This window comes from Elgaria multicarinata, chromosome 2, assembly GCF_023053635.1.
Source record: "Elgaria multicarinata webbii isolate HBS135686 ecotype San Diego chromosome 2, rElgMul1.1.pri, whole genome shotgun sequence".
Classification (NCBI taxonomy): Eukaryota; Metazoa; Chordata; class Lepidosauria; order Squamata; family Anguidae; genus Elgaria; species Elgaria multicarinata.
Genome location: NC_086172.1, coordinates 103211467 through 103234933, shown reverse-complemented (window position 1 = coordinate 103234933; position 23467 = coordinate 103211467). Strand labels below are relative to the sequence as shown.

The 23467-nt window shown below is 41.1% G+C and overlaps 1 protein-coding gene across 1 annotated transcript in view; it reads right to left on the bottom strand.

Moving 5' to 3' along the window:
* Positions 1 to 23467, bottom strand: part of DCDC1 (doublecortin domain containing 1) — a 282616-nt gene that overhangs the window by 13999 nt on the left and 245150 nt on the right. The window contains exons 24-31 of the mRNA XM_063118422.1: positions 22364 to 22520; positions 17256 to 17414; positions 14003 to 14206; positions 13134 to 13248; positions 9971 to 10141; positions 6761 to 6946; positions 4486 to 4689; positions 169 to 376 (exon numbers count right to left, since the gene is read on the bottom strand). Coding sequence (XP_062974492.1) covers positions 169 to 376; positions 4486 to 4689; positions 6761 to 6946; positions 9971 to 10141; positions 13134 to 13248; positions 14003 to 14206; positions 17256 to 17414; positions 22364 to 22520 — 1404 coding nt within the window. The remainder of the gene's footprint in view (positions 1 to 168; positions 377 to 4485; positions 4690 to 6760; positions 6947 to 9970; positions 10142 to 13133; positions 13249 to 14002; positions 14207 to 17255; positions 17415 to 22363; positions 22521 to 23467) is intronic.

Below are 23467 nucleotides of genomic sequence, written 5' to 3'. Positions count from 1 at the left end.
TGAGAGATTTCCAAGATATTTCTTGGCAGCATACCAGCAAACAGGCTCCCTATAGCTTTACTACTACTACTACTACAAAAAAAAAAGGGTTAGCTCTGTGAAGTCAGATAATCTAAATACTAGTTAAATACAAATTTATTTGGGAACTTGCTGAGGATGGTATTTTACCTTTTATTGGAAACTCTGATGCATTTTCGTTAGGGAAGGGAATAAAAGTTGCTCCTTCATCTCTTTCTTCCGACTCCTGCTTTCTCATATAATCATTTACAGCACACAGAACTAAATCCTGCAGGGTAAGGATTAAGGCCCCTTCACTGGTGTACAGTCTACAAGCTGTCCTGTTAAGTGCAAGTCGTCTTGTACATAACGAAAGCAGCTGAAGTAAGGGGGAAAGTTAATAATACATAATTAAGCTTACTAAAGCAAAACATTTCATTAAAATTCTTATATTACCATCCTCAGATTACTTCATTTGCTTTAACTATTTATTGCAATTAACTCCTGCCTTTCTTCCAAGAGGTTAAGGCAGAGTACCTGGTTCTCCATCCCTCCACACATACCCATATAATCATTACAACAAGCCCATGAGGTAGGTTAGGCTTAGAGACAGTGACTGGTACAGGGTCAGGCAGAGAGCTTCCTGGCTGAGTAGGGATTTGAACTTTGGTCACCCTAGTCTATCACTTTAATCACTACACCACAGTGGATTTTTAGAAAGTGGGGAGCACTCTGATTGCAAGATTTGCCAATTTTGGTGTGCCTGAAAGCAATACACATTCAAGGTCAAAGAACAAGAATTCACATGTTGTGTTAATGTTTTTGCAATTGCAAATACCAGCTGCAGGGAGCAGGGGCTGATCAGGATTTAGAACAAAGGACATGGAGAAGGGAGTTTAACACTTTCCTTCCATCCTGCAGTACCAATAAAAATGCCCCTCCAACTGCTATTTGTATCAGGAGGACAGCGTCATTCCCAATGCACCTAGCACCAAGCGGGGTGGGTGGTGGGTTTTTGGTTGCAACCTCAGCTGCCGACCCCCACAGAAGACCCAGACCCCTCATCTGCAGAAGAAGTGGCTCCTGGGTTAATTTGTTTAGGCAGAGGTAACAAAAATAAATCATGAGGCTTCCACCTCCTGAGGGTCCAGTTCCCCAGGAACATCCCTAAGAAGAGCCATGCTAGATCAGACGAAGTATCCATCTAGTCCAGCATTATTTTCACACAATGGCCAACCAGCTTCCTGTGGAAAACCCATAATAGGGGTGCGCACTCTGCTCGGCAAATCCGGGGGTCTGCTGGATATCTATTGGAGGTCCGATCTCATGAAGTGGATATTGGCCATTTTTTAAACCATCAAATACCTGTGGTGCGGAGCGAAGGCTGTTCGGAGCTCCGAAGGTATCCAAAGGTTTTTTAGGTTTCATGAGGGGTCATTTTATGTTGATGGACACTTTTCCATATTAGGAAGACGCTGAGGGATGAGGGAGGAGTAGTTTTGAAATTGACATCTTTGGCTAACAATAGCCACAATGTCGTCCCTGTTTTCCCCTCCAATCACCGTGCCTAGGGGGAGGGATTGCAAATGATAAAACCCATATGTCTTTGCCCTGGAATTCATACCTTTGCTAGCTTGTGGAGCATTAGGAAGGAAGCAGGAAAGAAAGAGAGAATCAGCCAGAGAGTGAGCAAGTGAGCGAGAGCTCCTGCTTGCTGTTTTTGCTGTGTTTGCTTGGCAGTCTCTCTCTGCGGTTCTCGGTGTTTTCTGCTTTTCTTTGGTTGCTGTTGCTGTTGTTGCTGTTGTGCTAGTTCTTCTATTCCAATACCCAATTTCCAAGCACCCTAGTACCACCCCAATCTGTGATACTCTGTGTGTGTGTGTGTGTGTTCTTGCTCTATCCTATTACCCTTACAAAAAATCTTTCCATTCCAATCGTTTTTTAAATTGTTTACCTTACATTTCACCCCACACACCCAGTGCTTGCTGTTAGTGTGTGTGTGTGTGTGTTTACTGTTACCCCCACTAAATTTTTTATTTTAAAATAACAAAAAGTCTCTTTACCTATTTTTCCATTCCAATCCTTCTTCAAATACTTACCTTACCCACACCCCCAGTATCTGCTGTTCCCCTTTGTTGTTAGTGTGTGTGTTTACTGTTACCCCCACTAAAAGACTCAGAAGGAGGCAGCATTAAAAATAACATTTTTGAAAGGAAAAGTGTGTAGTACTATCTCCTGTTTTGAAGACATGGGGCATGTTTATACACTTTGAAAACAAATATAAAAAATAAAGTTATTTATTGTTCTTGTCTGACCTCTCCTTGTTGTCTATAATATACTGCCAGCTGGCTGGCTTTTTAAAATTATTATTGTGCACTGCTCAAGGTCCAAGACCCCAAAGAGGACGTTTGAGGTTGAACTTCAAAAAAACTCTAAAAATCAAGTCATGACTGGATCTGCTTCCAACTTGGTATGCCTACATCCCTACTTAAGAGTTCACATGGTGCCAAGTTTCATCTCTTTATCTTTAAAAATGACAGAGCTGTAAGCATTTTGGTTAATTTCCATTGACTATAATAGAGCAGTTATCCGAAAATGGAGCAGTTCTCTGATAGATAATCCAACGAAGCAGAGCAAGGGAGCCACTCTGAAAATTAGAGCAGAGAACCTGGTCATCAGAGCTCCCCACTGAAATTTGGAGTGGAGCAGACCCACTCTCCACACCCTAAACCCATAAATAGGACATGAGTGCAGCAGTAACCTTCTGCTCATGTTCCCCATCAACTGGTATACATAAATATAATGCTTCTGACATTGGACATAGCATATAGCCATCAGGACTAGTAGCTATTGAGAGCCTTATACTCTATTAATTTGTCTAATCTACTTTTAAAGCCATCCAAATTGGTGGCCGTCACTACATCTTGTAGTAGAGAATTTTTTAGTTTAACTATTTGCTGTGTGAAGAAGTGCTTCTTTTTATCTGCCCTGAATCTCCCACCAATTGGCTTCATGGGATGATCCTGGATCCCATGTTCTAATATTATGGGAGATAGACTTTCACCACACCACTCATAATTTCCCACACTTTCATTTTCTCTAAACTAAATAATCCCAGACATTGCAACCTTTCCTCATAGGGAAGATGCTCCAGCCTCTTGATTAGGAGACCTTGCTGCTCATTCCAAAACAAACAGAATACCGCCATGAAGTACCCCGATGGTGGGCCTTCTCTGTGGAGGCACTCACCCTCTCTTGTACCACAGGAGGCAGAAAATGTGAAATCTTTTAATGGAAATGTTTTAATGTTGTGTTTTTAATATTGTATTTAAATGTATTTTAATATTTATTGGTGAACTGCTGAGGGATTATAGTCAGAGGTATCTAAGTGTAACAAATAAAAATAATAAAATAATAATTATTTTAGTAGCCCTTTTCTGCATTTTTCCAACTCTACAATGTTCTTTTTTAGGTGTGGTGACCAGATCTGTATACAGTATTCTAAGTGTGATCCCACCATAGATTTTCAGTATGATATCAGCACTTTTATTTTTGATTCCTTTTCTAATTACGCCTAACATGAATTTGAGTTTTTCACAGCAGCCACATACTGGGTCAATATTTTTATCAAGCTGGCCATCACAATCCCAAGATTTCTTTCTTGGCAGGCATTGCTAGCTCACATCCCATCAACATATATGTAAAGTTTGGATTTTTACCCTTGCTTACAAAGAACTGCATTTGCCATGTTGATACCCACTCTCCGTAGTTTGGACAGATCCTTCTGGAGCTCTTCACCCTAATTAATTTGGTAACTTGGCCACCTGAATGCTCACCCTAATTCGAAGTCATTTGTGAACAATTTGAAAAGCATTGGTCCCAAAGCCCTTTTGGAAGTCCAAGTACACAGTTTCTATGTTCCAGCCTCAGCATGCTCACAGCTTTCTGTGGTACTATTCTGTTCTATTGTCAGTCATGGGGGAGTGGGGGGGGTAGATAGTTATGGGTACCTCAAACATAATGTATAATTATCTGCTTTTGGGAACTGATGTGACTTTGGGAGTGCTGCCTGTTTGTACGTACTAGCTCACAAGCTGCTCAGCCTGCTTATTGTAATTAAACAATTAATTAATTCCCAACGCACAGGGAAGTGTGTGCATGTTGGGGGGAGGTACAAATGAACATTCCTTGAAATTATGAGTTAATTGCATGTGTATATCAACGAGAAGAGTCATCCTTATCACTATGCTCCCCTCTTGGGCCAGATCCAAAACAGATCCACAGTAAGCTCTTACAGGCTTTGGATCTAACATGAGGCATACAAAGAAAAAGGGCAAACACATGCAGATTTACAATAAGGTCAGGATTTCACACACCAGGGGAAAGTTGACACAAGATTCTGGTCCATTTTGATCTTGTATCATTGGTACCCACTGCTTGTCATTATCAATTCCATTATGATTATCTCTTTGGATGATTCCTACTCACCATAGGGAATGTACTAGCGATGATTAGTTGCCCATTTTGGTAACCAGCTCCATTTTTGTATGCAATTATTTTCACTGCTTTCTGGTTTACAGCTGCAGACATCTTTTCTGAGATGATTTGCAATGAGGTTTCTGTCCTCAAACATGCTAGAACGTCTTCTAAATAATGCAAGGTGGATTCAGCTTCAGAGGTAGATAAATCAGTCTTCAAGATAAAATAGAACAAGATCCATTCATGACTTTGCTTCTAATGACAATCATACTGAAGTTTTTTTTTTTAAAAAAAGTAGCTCATTGTTTCAATTTCAAATATTATTCTTTATGAGAAAGTGGAGGATGTTAACATATTCCTTGTATGTTAACATACAGGAGCCTGTCTCGATGAGGGGTTTGTTCTGGAGTGGATTCAGAGTGGCGGCAGGTCATCTATATGACACAGCCATCATCCCGAAGCCATCCAGGGGCAAACCCTCCAAAATCTGCTTTAAAAAAGTCGGGGACTTACCCTGACTTTTTTTAAGTGGAGGCATGCCACAGCTGATGGCGCCCCCTGATTGGTCACCATCAGCTGGAGGAGGGCCAGTTCAGGTGCTGTGTATCCCTCTTTTCCTCCCCCTCCAACTGCCCCATTGCTTCCCCCCATTTTATTTTAAAAATAATAATCTGTAGATGTGAACCTTCACATCTACAGATTAAACAAAATGGGGGGGATGGAACGGGGCAGCTGAAGGGGAAGGAAAAGAGAGACGCACGGTGCCTAAATCAGCTCTTCTCCCTCTGACCTCCATCTGGCTGCCCCGTTCCTCTTCGTTTCCCATTTTTTCTAATCTGTAGCTGCGAAGGTTCACATCTACAGATTAAAAAATAAAAAAGAGGGGGGGAGAGCTGCCCCATTCCTCCCCCTCCCTGTTGCTCAGCCCAGCGGTGGTGGCAACTCTGCATTGGCACTCTTTCCCATGCAGATGCCTGGAAGGAGCGCCAGTGCAGGAGCCTGAGGCCTCATGGCGCTGACATCAAGACGGGCCCCAGGTTTGTTTATTTATTTATTTATTTATTTATTTATTTATTTTATTACATTTTGATACCACCCAATAGCTGAAGCTCTCTGGGCGGTTCACAAAAATCTGTATGGAGTTGTATGGAGTTGCAAACTACACAGGTCACAACACTGAACTTTTACAAAAATGTTAGTGAAAGTTGTGTCTAATATATTTCAAGAACCCTTGGGGGTACGCACATCTATTGACGTACAGCTGTACAATTAATGAAGTAATTGAACAGCAAACATTAAGATGAATGTATCCAATTGCTCAATAGAAAATTAATTTATAGCTCATACTTCCTAGATGCGATTAATAAAACAGAATGTGGATTCGACTATGCCTTTGTTGGGCAGGAACACTTGAACTAATGGTCGTTGCTAATTGCCCCACATATTTAAGTTCATGGTTAAATGAAACTGTAGAGACAACAAAAACTGCTGACGATTCTACACTTATATTTACGTGAGTATCCTCCTCTGCTAACCTCACAACAGCTATATTATTTTCTAACTCTCTTCTTACTGCAATAATTAAAGCTGCTTGATGTGTTATGTTCATATCTGCTGTATTGGCAATCAGTGTCTATGTCTCCAAGGTCCATACTGTCAACCATATCCCATGTTGTTGACTTTTAATGGAATTATCAGCATCGGTGGGGAAAGGTTCTTTTCACTTGATACAGTGCACCACTGAACTGGGAATACTACGAATGGCAGAAAATGCCCAAGAAATGCAACTATAAATACAAAATATAATGCACACAACTTTAAAGATAACTAATGACATTTAATTTTCCTTTATACAAACCAAAAATTAATTCATAATAACTCTGTGAGATAGACCACTACTGTTGCTATTTTACAGATGGGAGCCTATGGCTGATAAACAATATCTTAATCATGGTCAGGACTTAATACAAGCCAGCATTCAACTCCAGAAATTGCTGTCAGTGTCAGGAGTAAGCACTGAAATCATTAAAGTAACACTTAAGGTGAAAGTTCCCTTAAGAATCAGCCACAGCTATCTGGGGTCCTCATTAACCTATAGCTAGTAGGACCACTGCCCCAGCAAGAAAATTTGTGAACCTTAACTGTATTCTAATCTTGAAGTTTAAGTACAGATTTCCAGTGTTTCAAAGCATTTAATAGAAAAAACTTAAAATTGTTTGTTTTCTCATTGCACCAACTATATACATGGAAGGGTGTAACTAAAAAAAGTAACACTGCCACAAACCTTGTTAACATCAACACACTTATAGGGCCAGATGGATAAATGGTTGCCTTCCTCAGAACCAGAGGCACAGGAAAACTTAGTACCAGGGAGCAACTTTTTGAGTTCCTTCTTTCCTCTCATGGTCCTTGCACAAGCCAAGCATATAATTACCTTCTGCTTTCCGCATGGTGAAAGAAAATAGTAGCCCTATAAAGAATAATAGTTGAACTTCTTTAAAATGAAAAAGGCCAAACGTCCCCAGTTGATGATGATGATGATGTGTGTTTTAAAAGAATCCCAAATTTGTCAGGTTTAAGCATCAAGCTATTTGAATAACATATTCCTCATTCTAGTCCTATTTCCCGTGTCTGGAAATTTTTAAATAATATATATAATTGTGCTGCTAATTAGTGTTATTTCTATAAAAGATTTTCTTCTAGTTTGATTTTTTTTTAAAGTACGTATTTATGGCATCGATAGGTACCCTTAAAATTTTACAGGAACATGCTATAACATTTAGAGGTACACCTCATTTGAATAGGACCAATAGCGTGAGTTACTACTCCCTGCACTGTAATTGTAATCTGGCTGAGATCAGAGATAATAATGAGGTAGTGGGGACCTGTATGATTGGCTGCACCCACATAGTAGTAGCAGGTTTTCAAATGTTACAAGCAGCACTGTGGCACAGACCCACATAAAAGTGCTCCTATTGCAATATCTAAACAGCATCACAGTTTCTAAGGATGGACAACGTTCTAACCTTTCCCATAACATTCCGGAAGGGAAATCACACTAGGGATTGGAATGCTGTTCTCCTTCAGATTTTGTACTCTTGCGAACCTTGCAATGCAGTTCTCAGCTCCAAAAATATACCAAAACGCATTTAAAAATATGAGATAAAATACATTCAAAAATGTGTACTTTGAGAGCAAATGCTTTTAGAAAGGGGGAATTTGTGAAATACCTCCTTTGAAAGGAGGTATTGAAATATCGATTTGCCATCACCACCAAAAATTGTAGATCAATGCAGAAACTGGTTGGAACACACGTATGAATGAACACATGCAAAACGGACACTGACTGGAAATAGACTGATCCATTCATTCCTAACAGTTTATGAATCATATGATTTTGGCTGAGCTTCTTTCCTGCCTCCCCTCTGCACTTACACAGGTGGGAGGAAGTAAAATATTTGATATGTCTATTCCTATTCAGGGCCGGTGCCAGACTATTTTGCGCCCTAGGCAAGGCGAGCTACTTTCACCCCACCCCCACCCCCAAAATTCCAACTTCGATTTTTAAGAACAGATGGTTTGTAGAAAAAATAAGCACAAAACTTGAAACTGCTAAATTTATTTTAAATTGCAAGAATAAGTAATAATCAATTTTTGATTATCTTTCTTAAATACAAAAGAAAATGTTTTGGCACACAAATCATTTTGAACTAAAGGGCACTCGGTGTAACACATACTTCCGCCATTGCAAACACAACGGTAAAAGGAGATTTTGTTCACAGGGCAGAGAGGTGAAAAATGTCAGGGGAGCTGCTACATTATTACATTGTTCAGGTGCACTTTCAACTTATTTAAAGACAGACAAATGGCACATAAAAAAAAACACAAGACAACTTTTTCATTGGTGAGAGTGTTTCATGCTGTTATACTCCCTCTCTCATGCATGCATTCCTCTACCACTCACAAACAAGTGGAATTATGGGCAGGGTCCAACGTTCCTCCCCCCCCCCCCCCCCACACACACACATTCATATGCCTACACACACAGGTTTAGGGCCACTACAACAGGACTAGTCAGGAAAGGTGAACAGATGGCAGGAATTTGTATCTCTCCTCCCCACCAATAACAATATGGTGCCTTTAACTGGAAATGCCAGGGATAGAACCTGGAAACCTTCCGCTTCCAAAGCTTACAGGCTGTCACTGAGCTATGGGCCGGGAGACGAGGGGATGTTTAGATTCTGCAAGTTGTGGTTCTTGTTTTCACACCTAATCCATCCCCTTTCATCGCTTGGTAGTGGGGTTTACCCAACAGCCTTGAATATACACCACTGGCTATGGAAATTAAAGAACTGTGGCAGCAGGAAAAAGTCACAATTATTCCATCAGTAACCAGCATCACATTATTATCAAGTCCCATTGATTTCAATAAAGCTTACTCCCAGATAAACAAAAAAGAAAAATACAACTACCTAATTGACAGCAATACCTAATGACAAAAATGTTGCAGAAAAGAGGAAAAGAGAGGAAAATAAACAGCACTGGCTATGGAAATTAAAGAACTGGGGCAGCAGGAAAAAGTCACAATTATTCCATCAGTCACCAGCATCATATTATTATCAAGTCCCATTGATTTCAATAAAGCAAACCCCCCATTCAGACATGAATACACACACTGCCAGCACGCGCACCCCCCACATACCTTAGTCTTACCTGTTGCTGCTTCTTCCCTTGCTGTTTCTTCTTCCTCCCCCTCCCCTCCTTCTCCCTCCTCCTCCTCCTCCTCCTCCTCCTCTTCTTCTCCTATTTGCTGCTTCTCCTCCTGCTGCTGCTTGCTTGCTTCTTCTTCTATCTTCTTCTTCCCCTCCTCCTCGGTTGGCGACCATACCAGCCCAGGAGGAGAGGGCTAGTTCACACTGGGGGGAGGGAGCTGGAGGATGGAACATGTCCTCTCCCCCCCCGGCCGATTTTGCCCTTTTCCTGTGCTGGGGGGAGGCAGAGGTTGCTGCACACGTTCCAGAAAGTTCCCTGCATTTGGCTTCGGCTTGGAGCTGCTCTGGGAGGGCTGCTTTTTTCACTCCCCATCCCAGGAGCAAACACGGAGCCCCGCCTCTTATCTCTCGTCACCTTGATGCTTGTGTCAAGGCGAAGAGAGGTAAGGGGCGGGGCTCCGTGTTCATTCCCAAGATGGGGGAATGAAAACGCAGCCCTCCCAGAGCCGCTCAGAGGTAAGGGGCACCATCTCAGCCACCCAGGCCCAGCTACATCCTAGAGCCAGCCGGGCGGGCAGCTCAGCCAACGTGCGCCTGGAGCCCCTCTTAGGTTGGCGCTCTAGGCCACTGCCTTAGTGGCCTCAATGGTAGCGCCGGCCCTGTTCCTATTGGATACAAATGTGCAGATACATCAAGGCAAGCACCTCTTCACAGTCACTCCTCTGATTTAGTGTAGTTAATCATTTTCTTTTCTATCAGAGAAAACAAAAAAAAATACTTACTAGTTGGTCTATTTTCTCTGTATTGGCCACAGAAAATGTGCAAATAGAAGCATAATTTGCAGCTGTAATTTCTTGGTCCTGTATTGTGCTGTAAAAGGCACTAAGAACCTTTGTAGTTTCCATGTAATTCCACTTCTGATTGGCAGCTCCGTTTTTACATTCTCTGTATTTCTGTGCATATATAACATAGTATTGTACGTAAGAGTCTTTGCAATACTTTGCATATTCATTGGCAGACATTTGCCACTAAAGAATATACAGGAAATTGGGGGAGACTTGTTCTGCCCTTTGCATTTCCTGTAATCTTTTCTCTGGTACTTTTCTTAGCCAGTGTGAAAGGACTATTGAAAATACAAAAGAAAAGGGAGAAAATTAGCTTGTATAACAGTATAGATCTGCGTGAAGTTCAGCATTTGGCAGGCTTTCCATTCTAGCCAAGGAGTTGACACTTCCAGGCCATGAGAGTCAGCACCTAACATGGTTCCTTCACTACCACAGCACAGATGTGCCACACAAGAAGCTTAGGGCCAGTGAAATATCTGTCAGACTACGCACCATTTAAAGCAACAGAATTGTGAACACCAGTGTAGCCATGAGTCTGGCTTTTTGAGAGAGTAGACATTTTGGGGCAACTAGCACAGAGCTTCATCATTCATTTCCTGGGCTCAGGATCTTACTGACATGCAAACTTCAGTGTCAACAGGCCAAGCAGATTAATAGGAGAAATTTGTGTATGATCCCTCAGCTCTCAGTTCCTCTTTATCTCCTGTCTCATTGCAGGAACTGATTAACCTTTTCCAAGCAATTAAGCACCCTATACGCCTGTATAAGCAACTTTGGGATAGGGCTAAATCTGACATACAACCTATCAGAAAGGAGTGGAATGGGGAATCTGAATTAGGCACTGGGTGGGTTCTTGTCAGTAGAGGTAGAAGTAGAGCTCAGACACATCTCTAATAGGTATCTGCTCCCTCTCAGCTTTACATTCTACTCTGCCTGTTCTTGTGTACTGTGTGCTCTTGTTCATAAATGTACAGTAGGAAACCAGCTGCGCTACTAGCTGTTCGTTTATATGAATTTTGTCTTACTGCTTGATGAGGTACAGATAAACATGACTGGAGTTGTGTCTACTGAATACTAAATGGAACATTTCAATATATATGTACAAAAGAGTCCAAGACTTTAGGACTTCCTAGCCCTTTGTGGATATCTGATAACAGTTTAAATGTATTCTGTGGTACTATGCATGTTTTATAACACTGGGAGTATCATGGAATTACATTAGATCTATGAAACAACATGCCATTTTGGTAGGAGAGAGAAAAGAGAGAGAAAAGCCATGGCATTATGAAAGATGGCATTTCCTTGTATATACTGAACACAAAGGCAATCTATTTGTATTTTTGTATGTATACATAGATGTCAGGGTCAGTCAATCCTGAGGTAAAGGTTTGTCAAAATATTATGAATATCTTTAATTGTGAGTGCTTTCTGTGGCCAAGAATGATTTGGCATACAAATAGTTAACATGGCCTTCAGTTGGCAGCCTGCCAGGAAGCAGCAGAGCTGAAAGGGTTGTTACATAAAGGGAGGCACCTATGGCCTTCAGAGGTTTATGATCATGGCACTGGGAGTTTTATACTGGACAATGGAATCAAAAGGGGCAGGGACAAAGATCAGCAATGATAGGTCCAGGAAGAATATTCTGATTCCACTCATTGGTGCTTAATCATGGCAAGACTGCAATGTCTGATTGGATGTGGGGGGAGGGTTTTTGGCTGGAACAGGGCCTGCTGGCCCATGAAGCAGAGTGAGGTGTCCACATCATGTGGTGGAGTGGAAAGAGTGGCAAATTCTGCCACTCACCACCCTCTCTCCACCCCAGGCAGGAAAGCCCACTGCTGCTGTCCCACTGTGGCATCTGCCGTGGCAAGAGAGTGGCTGATGGGTCTCTCTGGACCAGCTGCCTGCACTGTTTCTCTTATCGTGCACCCCCGCCCCTACTTTTGCTGCTGCGACCACATCAGCCCTATGGAGAGCCACACAGCCAGTAGAAGCAAACTGCCAGGCTTCCCCAAGAACTTGTCCAGGTCTTGGAAGATTAACCCAGGTGAGTTCTCATGAGAGTCCGGCAGCCGCTTCTTGTGACTGTGCAGCTTTTCATGGAGCTGATGCAATGGCAGCAAAGGTGTGTGTGATGGAGGTGTGATGTGGCAGCAGTGGAAAGGGGTGCAATGTGGTGGCAGCAACAGCAGTGGTCTCTGACAGCAAGGGAGCTTGTGCCGTGCCAGGGCTGGGCTGGAAGGTATAAATGGGCTAGGAATAGCCCTCTCAGAGCACTGGAATCAGTCAGCTGGAGTAAAGCAGAGAAAAAACTGAGGGAGAAGAGCAAGCAAATTGATGCTGGAAGAAGAGGAAGCAGCCAGGAAACACTGGAGCAGGAGCAGAGCTGAGGGAACAACAGATGGCAGCAAGTGGTGGCTGTTCAGAGAAAGAGAAGAAGAGAAGGAGAACTAAAATCACAGAAGGCAGCAGCTGAGAAGGTCTGTGGGGAGAAGAAGACTTTCCATAGCAGTCCTATATGGAAGTTTAAGCCCAATTTCATCAGCTACAAGCAGTTCAGGGACCTGCAACTGAAATACCTCTTCCATGCTGAATCCTCACAGGAAAGACCCTGACCAGAAGGAACAGAATTAACTAATCTGTGAGTACAAATGGGAGAGGAGATGGGATGCAGACAATTAGGTAATGATATTAGTAAGGTAAATGAACTAGCTCAAGGGGAGATAGATAGACTCTTAAGCAAGCCTTAAACAAAGTATAATTATAATATCCACTCTGCTAAATAACTCTTTATTGTTGTAATACATTTTAAATAAACGTTAATATATTTGTTTCAATTTTGAAGTAAATTTCCTGGTCTGTCTAAACCATACCAGCTACTCTGCTATGAAGATAGAAAAGGGATTGTACCAGAAATAGTGGGTGGTAGTGGAAATAAGGAAGATAAATAGGTGTATTCACCACACAGGGGTTGAAGGTGATGAGGGTTTTTCTAAAGGATAAATATTTCACACTTGGCAGGATTTAAAAAGCCCAATTCACCACATGTGGTAGTGATCGTAAGTAGATACAAGAGAGCAGATTGCACAAACAGCTTTACCTGAAGGATGACAGGACACCCTTGCATTTCCAGTGGAACCTTTGGGAAGCCATTCAGTACGTTGGGCATTGATACTGCTAGCACTAGGTTTGGGTCAATCACAAGATGAAATGTCCTAGGAACAAAAAAGTCAGATAGAATCCAAAATATTACAAAATTATATAAAATAAATATTTCCTGCTAATGGAATGGGTTGCTTTTTGGTTGCTCTTATTTTTGATCAACAACAGTTGGTTTTACACAAGGCTTGGCAGATACATTTTCACTGACCAATGTCCCATCTCAGGATGTTTAGTGTGAACCTCACTGGTCTTATAGTGTGTCACCAAAATTCTGCTATAGGTAGCTGAGAAAGCAAGGTGTACCAGTATTAGTAGTAGTAGTAGTAATAGCAGTATCACGATAAGTCTTTGCCTCAAGGGGTTACAGTCTAGAACTGGAGACAAGGGAGATAGCAGAAAGATAAGGGAAATGAAGACAAGGGTAAAGAAAGGAAGAATATATGGTTCTTGCACTTATAGATGCTTAGACTTTGTTACTGTAGGGTGCGAGGAGAGGGGGGGGGTTGCCAAAAGCTTCACAGAAAAGATGGCATATTTCAGATTAAAATGTGGGTTCTTTTGTAAGAAAAAATTATAATTTTCACTGTTTTCTTATACCCGTATCTATGCTTTTATATTTTAGAGACCTTCTCAGAAACTTCAGAAGTAGTTGGAAGATGAAACCACACAATGTCTGCACTTCAAGAACAAGTGAAATGGAAAACTGCCATAGTTTGATGGGAAAACCCTGTGATGGTAAAAAAGAAGAAGAAGTGAGGGCTAATAATGCAATGTAATCCTTGTGAGAGTCTACCAGTGAACTTGCACCTGCTATCCTCTCTCCAGATCCAGTGTTGATTGATATCGTCACACTTCTTTTCCAACAAAAACACTTCAGTCCCAGAATGCAGATCAGAATTCTCCACACCCAAAACAAGATTTGGAAAGCTACAGTTGATAATCTTCCCATTTCTAAATTCAAACTGTTGATGATGGGCTTTCTGCAATTCTCCAGTCAGTTTAGGTTGATGCCTGAAGTCAATAAAAATGGATTTAGTTCTAAATGCTCTAAGAACACCATATTACATGGTAACAAACAAAACAGAGCAAAGCAAATGAAGTGCGGGGAATATTTGTTTATTTCTATATCTTGTGCTTTTGACATTTGAAGTCAAATATAGAACAGCATATAAAGAAAGCTGGGCACAGATGTTGAGAATTGTGTGGGTGGATACATGAAGGTGCAGAAGAAGAGTTCTATTGAAACTATAAAAAGATCTTGGAGGAAAACAGAGGAGTTTATTGATCGAGTCACATAAAACACTTTTCTAGACAGCATGCAGGAGTAAACACCACCTTTATCTGGGCTATATTATGTTCCTCTGTGATTAACTTGAAACTTGAAAAACAAGAAAGACAAATTTGAATGAAGCCTAGCTCAGTTCCTAAATAGCCATGCTAGTGCATATTGATATAGAGAGTGAACATAGAAAAAGCAGTATAAAAAATAGCAGTGAGTTGGTAACGGAATAATGAAGATCTCCTCAAACTATTCTGTAAAATGTGAAATCACTGGAACTCAAAACATAATCACTTCAGATGTTTTGACTGCTTTTTTAAAGTTTTCATGCAGTTTTTCTGCCCCCTTCTCCTTTCCACAAAGCTATATCCTATGAATGTCCTTCTCTTCTATACTATGATATTGTATTGTCAGCACTCTTGGGAAATATTTCTGTGGCTGTCAGAACCTGGATAGCAGCAGAGATCTTAGAAGACTATGGAAGGTGTGTTGGGAACCTGAGACTGAGGGTTATACATAAAGCAGCACCCATTATCTCCCACTCCAAATGAAAGGAGGGGCACATTTCCTGCCCATTCATTTGTGTGGTCACACACATTAATTCTAATATTTTGTGGAATCAGAACAGCTGAAATAAAAAATGGGATTATGGATGGATATTTATTGCTTGAGGGTAGCAGATTTGACCCTTGGTGGGGTTGGGAGGAATTGCTAATCTTTGTCATAGGATTCATTTTAGTAACTGCCCTAACATGTTATCTACATTGAATGGTGGTGAAATAAAGTACCAGATTTTGGCCTAACCCTAACTATCTATAGGATGTCTAATCTGATTACTAAGAAGCTTATTTGAAGATTTATAGTGGGTCAGTTCGTACATCACAATAACTCACCCTGAAAATAAGCTGCAATGGGTTGGTTGGCTGTTTGCTAACTGATGTTACTCCTGCCAGATCATCAGGCACTCCGTGGTTTGCCGTGGCTTGTTTCCACCTTAGTCCTTCCACTTTTGGCACATAACCCATGGGTCTTTGCACCACAAACTCATCAGCCTACTCCACTAACGAGTGAAACGTCAAAGTAGAGTTTATTTTGTAGATTTATTTCCACCTCGGGGAGATTTGCACAAATTTACCTTAAAAAACCTTTCAGGGAGATTTGTGCAAATTCACTGAAGCACAGTGAATTTGCATAAATTTCTCCAAAAGTTAAGGGGAAAAAGGGGAAATTTGTGCAAATATCTTCAAATGTGGGGGGAAGATTAAATATGTGCAAATCTCCCTGAAAGTGAGAAGGAAGAAGATGAAGTGGAGGAGTAAACTGATTAGTGTAATTTCAAAACTTCATAGAGAAGGGGTATTAGAGAGATTGCAACAACAAGCCATGGGTTCTCAGGCTGGCTTGTGCGTGTTTAATAAACCACTTTGAGGAAACTGCTGGGTTCAGATGTCATGAAAAGCCATCCTGAAACAACAAGTCTGAGAACCCAAAGTGGGTTGTTGAGTCACGTAAACCAGGTCAGTGGCCTGGTTTGCATATAACAAGCCACTTTGGATACATTTCTCTGCAGGGCATCTTGCTGCAACAGTGGCAAACATTTTGAATATTCGTGGTGCAGCAAGGGCTTCTCATAGAATCATAGAATAGCAGAGTTAGAAGGGGCCTACAAGGCCATCGAGTCCAACCCCCTGCTCAATGCAGGAATCCACCCAAAAGCATCCCTAACAGATGGTTGTCCAGCTGCCTGTTGAATGACTCTAGTGTGGGAGAGCCCACAACCTTCCTAGGTAACTGATTCCACTGTCATACTGCTTTAACAGTCAGGAACTTTTTCCTGATGTCCAGCTGGAATCTGGCTTCCTTTAACTTGAGCCCATTATTCCGTGTCCTGCACTCTGGGAGGATCGAGAAGAGATCCTGGCCCTCCTCTGTGTGACAACCTTTCAAGTATTTGAAGAGTGCTATCATGTCTCCCCTCAATCTTCTCTTCTCTAGGCTAAACATGCCCAGTTCTTTCAGTCTCTCTTCATAGGGCTGTGTTTCCAGACCCCTGATCATCCTGGTTGCCCTCCTCTGAACACGCTCCAGCTTGTCTGTGTCCTTCTTGAACTGTGGAGCCCAGAACTGGACACAATACTCTAGATGAGGCCTAACCAGTGCCGAATAGAGAAGAACCAGTACCTCACGTGATTTGGAAGCTATACTTCTATTAATGCAGCCCAAAATAGCATTTGCCTTTCTTGCAGCCATATCGCACTGTTGGCTCATTATATGCAAACCTGGTGAGAGTGGGTGATTGGGGTGATTGGGTTCTGGGTGACTTGTCAATCACCACCACAAACCACCCTTGTCAGGTTCACATGTAACTACAAGCTATGATGCACCCCACCGCAGTTCGAATATTCAAAAGGAAATTTACCCATGATGGCTTCTTGTTAAGTGTGAACCAGGTCAGTGTATCAGTGTAGAACTGAAACTTCTGTAACATTATTTGACCTATCTAGTCTGCATTATACACATCAGCCTGGCATTATAGGCAGTGTCAGCTTAAGCAAATTGCTGGCACAGTAAAGCACAATATAATTGCAATGTACACTGAAAGGGTTTGACATAAGGAGAAATCTATATCAGGAACAGAATAGTTGTGGATTTTCCTTTATAAAAAATTGTAACCACTTCCCTATTTTAATTTAATCATAATGTGCATAATTATAATTTCTATGAAAACATCTATGCAAAAGATAGCAGCAGCTCATCTTGCACAAAATATAAATATCTGACCTGTATTTCTTATATAACTCTGCATCTTCAAAGAACTCTTCATCTTTCTCCTTCCGAAAGCTGCAATCCTCATCAAAATCATAGGAAATTTGCTGCCAGGTATATTTTGTAGGTTTATAGCATGCATCTACTTTAAGATGGGATTTTGCATGTGAATTCCTGAAAAGATATAAAAGAAATTTAGAGAAGTGGTGTTCATTACCAGTTTAACTTTGATATGAGGATTTGAATCATTAATTAAAACTCAGTTTCATAAGGAGATTAACAACTAAAACATTTAGAGATTTTATCCTTATGTCAATGAAAGTTTGGGCTGAATAAGTACTGGGGCTGCAAGACCACATGTAGTTATGCTCTTAAAATCCACAAAGGTCAATCAATGACAGCTGAATTGTGCGCAGGATTGAAGCCTAAATTATTTGGATAATAGATCTAGGCCCCTGTCTATACGACAACGGGATTGCTCCTCAATGAATATAAACCCGAATTTTCGTTGATTCGAATCCAGGTGAAGAGAATCACACTGCAGCAGCAACAGATTTCTGTAATCCAGTACTTCAGTCCAAAGGGTTTAAGGTTCCATCATTTACCTGCAGGCAAAATTCTTAATGCAATCAGAAGGTTCTAATCCAGTTCATGGTATTCAGATCATTTCTGGCTTGTCTCATCCAATAAAAAATAAAATATAGGTTTTAAAAAATGGTCCAATATAATATTCTCATAGCTGGTCAATAATGATGGAAAAGCCAGTAAATTAATGCTAAAACCAGAAGCAATGATATGACGTATTTAAAAGTAACTAAGTGTACTTAGGATCGTAGCTTTAATTACATACATATTATTATTATCTTCATATACGTAAAGCTATGGAAAGCTGCCCCTTTACAGAATCCAATTCTTCTTTCAGGAAGTGAGGCCTTTGAACCAAATACAGAAAACTGCTTAATGCAATGCTTACTCAAATGTTTAAACACTGAATTGCAGAACTGTCTCCAGGGCTTTTTGCAGACCTTCTCAAAATAAATATATACTCTTTATCAGTAGTGCACTTGCTGTTTATGGGGTTCTTTCAAATTGCCAATGAAAACATTTTTTTTTGCAGGTTCAAGCACATAACTTTTTTTGTTTTTGTTTTTACTAAGGAATTAATTTCTTTGAGGATAGAGGTCAGCAAGAAAGCCACAAACCATAACAGCAGGAGGTATCTGAAATAGAAAGCATTAGACTGAGATGGCGAAGGGTAGATTTTATAGTGATATATAAGGTTGGATCTAGACTTAGTTGAACTTAGGTCCTATTGAAATAAGTGGGTCAGGTTAGTCCCCATTAATTTTAATGGGAACTTAGTGAAACAGCCTGCTCTTCTATTGCATGTGCAACACTCAGGGCAGCTTACAACAATTAAAGCTAACTACATCGTGCAATAATTATCAATAAAACAAAACAAAAGCAAAGACAATCTCAGCAGATACAACACAATCATCAGATTGAGAGTAAATATTATTTAGCCCAATAAAACAAAGGTCTGCCATTTGGCAAAACAAAACAACAAGTTGGGAGGGCATCTGAGTCTCATGGGGCAATGAGTTCCACAGTTTGTGGGCCCCCATCAGAAAGGCCCTTTCTCCTGACGCAACCAATTGAGCCTCTGTCATTTATGGCAGTAGAGGAGGGCTTCCCTTAGGGGATGGGCAGGCTGGACTGGTAGGAGGCAGTCCCTAAGATATTCTGGACACAAGCCATTTAGAGACTTAAAGGTAATCACCAATACGTTGAATTGTGCCTAGAAATGAATTGGCAACTAGTGCAGCTGTTGCAGGATAGGTGTAACACGATATGATGGGTGATCCACTAACATCCTAACTGATGCATTCTGAACCATCTGATGTTTTCAAAGGTAGCCCCATGAAGGAAACATTGCAATAATCCAACCTACAAGTAACTCAGGCAGGTTTCATAATGGCCAGGTCTAACTTCGCCAGGAACAGCTGTAGTCGATGAACCAGCCTAAGCTGGGCTAAGGCACTCCTGACCACAGCCACCATCTGGGCACCCAGATGCAAAGCTGAGTCCAGAAGCACCCCCAAAGTGCCCCCAATTTTGCGCTCTAGGCAGGCACGCCGTACTGAAGCTGCCCCCCACCCCCTAACCCCAGCGTCCTGGCTGCGAAGCCAGGAGCAGGCGCTGGGGTTGGGGGGCGGCTTCAATACGGTGTGCCTGGGCATGCCATTCTGAAGCCGCCCCCCTGCCCTCTAACCCCAGCGTCCTGGCTTCGAAGCCAGAAGCGTGCACTGGGGTTGGGGGGCAGCTTCAGTACGGTGTGCCTGCCTAGGGCGCAAAATAGTCTGGCACTGGCCCTGCATCCAAATGACACACAGGGGATCCCAGGAGCAGGCAGGGATGACCTCTCCATTTGCTTGGGATAATCCTTAGGTGTAGAAAGGGCCTAAATGATCCAGCTACTCCTTTCGGCAGAACGGGGAGGGGAGATTTTTCCGCTAATACTCCTTCCTTCTTACTCCCTAAAATTACTTTGGGGAGTCAAAATTACTCCCTAAAATTACTCTGGAGAGCAACAGTGTAGGGAGTGGTACAGGGGGCTGCATGGGGATGGATGCATGGGGATCAGAGGAAACATCTACTTTGGCTCCTTACTCCAGTGGAGAGCTCCTGCTGGATCCTGGCTTCCTCTGTGATTGAAAGGAGCCCTTCCATTCACAGAGGGGCAAGTCTGGATCCAGTCCACTGATTTGTATCCTATACACCATACATACTCTTATTGCAAGGAAGGAAAGTCTCTTACAGATCTACTCTCCACACACAAAAAGTAGCATATCCAAATGGACTTTGTTTGAGGATCCCATTGCAATTGCATCCTTTGCAAGAGAGTGAAATGGCAGTACTGTCCAAACAGGGAACACTGGAGAAATATGCTCTGTTATTACACCTGCAGTTGCCAAATCTGTAACTGTATTCTCTAGGACTTTTTCTTTTCTTTTTATTTGCAAGAAGATGGTGCATACAAGGACACCCCATATATATTTTCATCCATTTGTAAAATGAACATTTCCCAACGGATGTATCATACACTGACATGGTCTTAGTCTTTCCATATAGGAAAGCATTAACAGCCAGTCTATAATTTTGAAACGATTATTTCTAATACTGGCAGCTTTTCAACATTTCAGAAAACAACAGTGCCACCTATTGCCCAAATTAGTAAATACAATTTGTTTTTATACTAGCAGTTTCAAACCAATACCATTGTCTCCAGCTGCCGCACTCTTTCATTAAGGCCGTGTGCAGACAATCATTTTTCAAAAACTTGACAATGGGACAGTGGTCTGATAAGCTAGAATACCCCACCCCAAACTCTACAGATCAATTGTTCCGCTTTTCCATTATGGTCTCTGATCAAACAGGTCAAACACTTACTCAGGGGCAACAATAGCTCTACCACACCAATTGCATTTTCCCCATATATTCATGTAACATCAGTATCAACAAACTACAATTCCCATTTTCTATAATGTCATAAAACCAAATTCAGTGCTGAATAGGTATCAATACTATATTTTGGAGAAAGGACACTTGACAGTAGTTGGTGAAACATTTTATATAGAGATATATCTGGAAAACGAGGCTCTAGCCTATAAAAGGACGTTCTAGAATTAATGTCGTAAAGAGCAATCCCAGAGCAATCTTAAGTGGGGTGTGGGTGAAGAGAATTAAGTGCCGGATCATTGGGGGGGGGGGGGCTTTCCACTGGTATACCCGTGGCCTCCAAGGCAGATGTGCACTGCCCAGGGAGCTTCGGCTATTGGGCGGTATAAAAATGCAATAAATAAATAAATGTGCCCTTCAATCAGTGGAGGGATACTTACATCTCATCAGTGAAGGGACCCTTCTATCTCCTCAGTGGAGGGACATTTACATCCCTCCAACCAGCATATCTGGGGGGTGGGGTTAGGATTACTCCATTAGTCTTGAAGATGCCACAGGACTCTTTGTTGTGGTGCTCTTTGGTTATAAGCAATGAAGTTTGAATTGCTTTATTATGAAATATGTTGGTCGTAAGAATAAATAGTTAAAATGGGAGGAAATTTATAACATTGGGCACTATCCAGCCTAAATCAAGCACTTTTAGGTCCCACTGAGGTAGAACATGGAAAGGGGCTTTCTGGGTACCTCCCCTTTAGTGCAGCTCCCCTCAATAAGTCAGTCCTAAGGGTTGGAAGACCCTTGGAAAAGGCATGGGATGTGGCACAGAGAGCTGCGGCTGAAAGAAAAAGTTGGTAGGAATCACAGACATCTTCTAGTGTATGCAGAAATGCCTTCTGATCACACTAAGGTTCTTTGGACCCAATCCATTGATTTAAAATTCCATTCCATGATAGCAATGGGGTTTTAAAATGCTTAATGGTTTGTATAAGATGGGGGAGAAAAAATAACCTCATCTATGCAGACCTTAGTCATCCTATTTTCTCCCTTTCCTTTTGTATGTAAAAAATAACTTGGGAAGGATTTGGACATTGGTTTTTCTGAAGTCTTCTTGCTATGACTACTGCAAAGATTTTTGTTTCTTATCCTGATTTCTTTCCACAGCATTTAAAACAAACATTTTCCAACTTTGTTTTGTAATATCTATTACTTTTGACTATACAGAGCAAAATAAAATTCAAAGATCAATTAAAATTAACAGAAGGTGAAATAGCAATGGGACTTCTGTAGCTATACCTTAATATGCTTGTATTCTATATACTTGTGCCATTGAAGATAGTGGCCTGGTTCAGAAGACACTTTAAACCACGGTTAAAGCTATTTAAAGTGTCTTCTGAACCAGATCAGTGCTAACTATTTGTGTGTATGTGTGTTTCCATTCATTATAAATACATGGAGAAACAATTAAAATATTTAAAATATTTTAAAATTGTAAAGAGCAAATAATGAGGTAAGATGTCATGTAAAACTGTGTGGAAATTATGCTTGCATCCTAATTGTGCAGCCGAAACACTTCATAAATGGATTTTTTGTTTCTGAAGTGTCTACTACCTCCACAACAAAGGGTATCTTTAAATATATGCATTGCAACTGTTCTGATTACTTACAAACATTTATTTATGTCATCATTTATTTTCTCAGTGCTTTCTTCAGCTTGCCTTTCTTCAGGCTGTTCAGCAACTTTCCCCCCTTCAAATTCCACTGTAGTTCTTCCGACGGAAAGTTTGGTTCCAACAACGATATTCTTGACTTCTAAAGCAAGATCTGGAAAAATGCATGCAAGAATGTTAACTCTTAAATAAGTTACAGAAGAGGTTTCTTACCTGTAACCAAAATGCTATAATGTAAGATTTCTTTTTCATGATTACAGACAGGGCTGCAGATATTTTCAACATAGTTTCTCCAGTACAAACAACAGCTAAAAATAGTGCTTTAGTTCTCACATAAAATCCAGTTCATCCTATCTCTCTATCTCTCTATCTATCCATCTATCCAATCCATCTATCCCATTTGCTATACTATGTCTCTCATACAGAACAAAATCTATTTGCTCTGTTCTTTGTATTGCAATATTGCTATTCCCAAACATTTGGCTATTGAGCAATATAGAAATATAATAAATACATTAACAAAGAAACATAAGCCATAAGAAAGACATCTGCACAGTTATGGCAGCTTTAGGATGCAGGTGAGGTTATAGACCAAATTACAATTCCAACATTGGGACCTAGAAGTTATATATTCTCTCTCACACAACTGGACTGAGCCTAAAAGGGAAAAATAGGTCTAACTTCAGCTACAAAATTGTTTTGGTAACAGTAACATAACATTACTGGGCACATTCCAGACTAAGTTAATCACTTTTGAGTTCCACTGGGACAAATGTAAGCTTAATGCGCCTACAAAACTTAGTTGGACATATCTTTGGCTGGATAACTTTTCCTCTGTGAGGGCACTGACTCTGTTTGCGTGATCAATCAGTCCACCGTAGCTTATTTAAACCATGTTGGGTTGCAGTGCTTGCAGACATTTTGAATATTCAAGCTGTGACTGTGGCTTGTCGTGTCATCTGAACCTGGCACAGGTGAGTTGTTGGTGTGGTTAACAAACCTAAAACAGACCATGGATTCTGGGTGGTTTGTTAACTGCAGCAACAACAGGTTATCTGAAAGAACACCTCCTCGTGTACATACCTGCCCGGACCTTAAGAT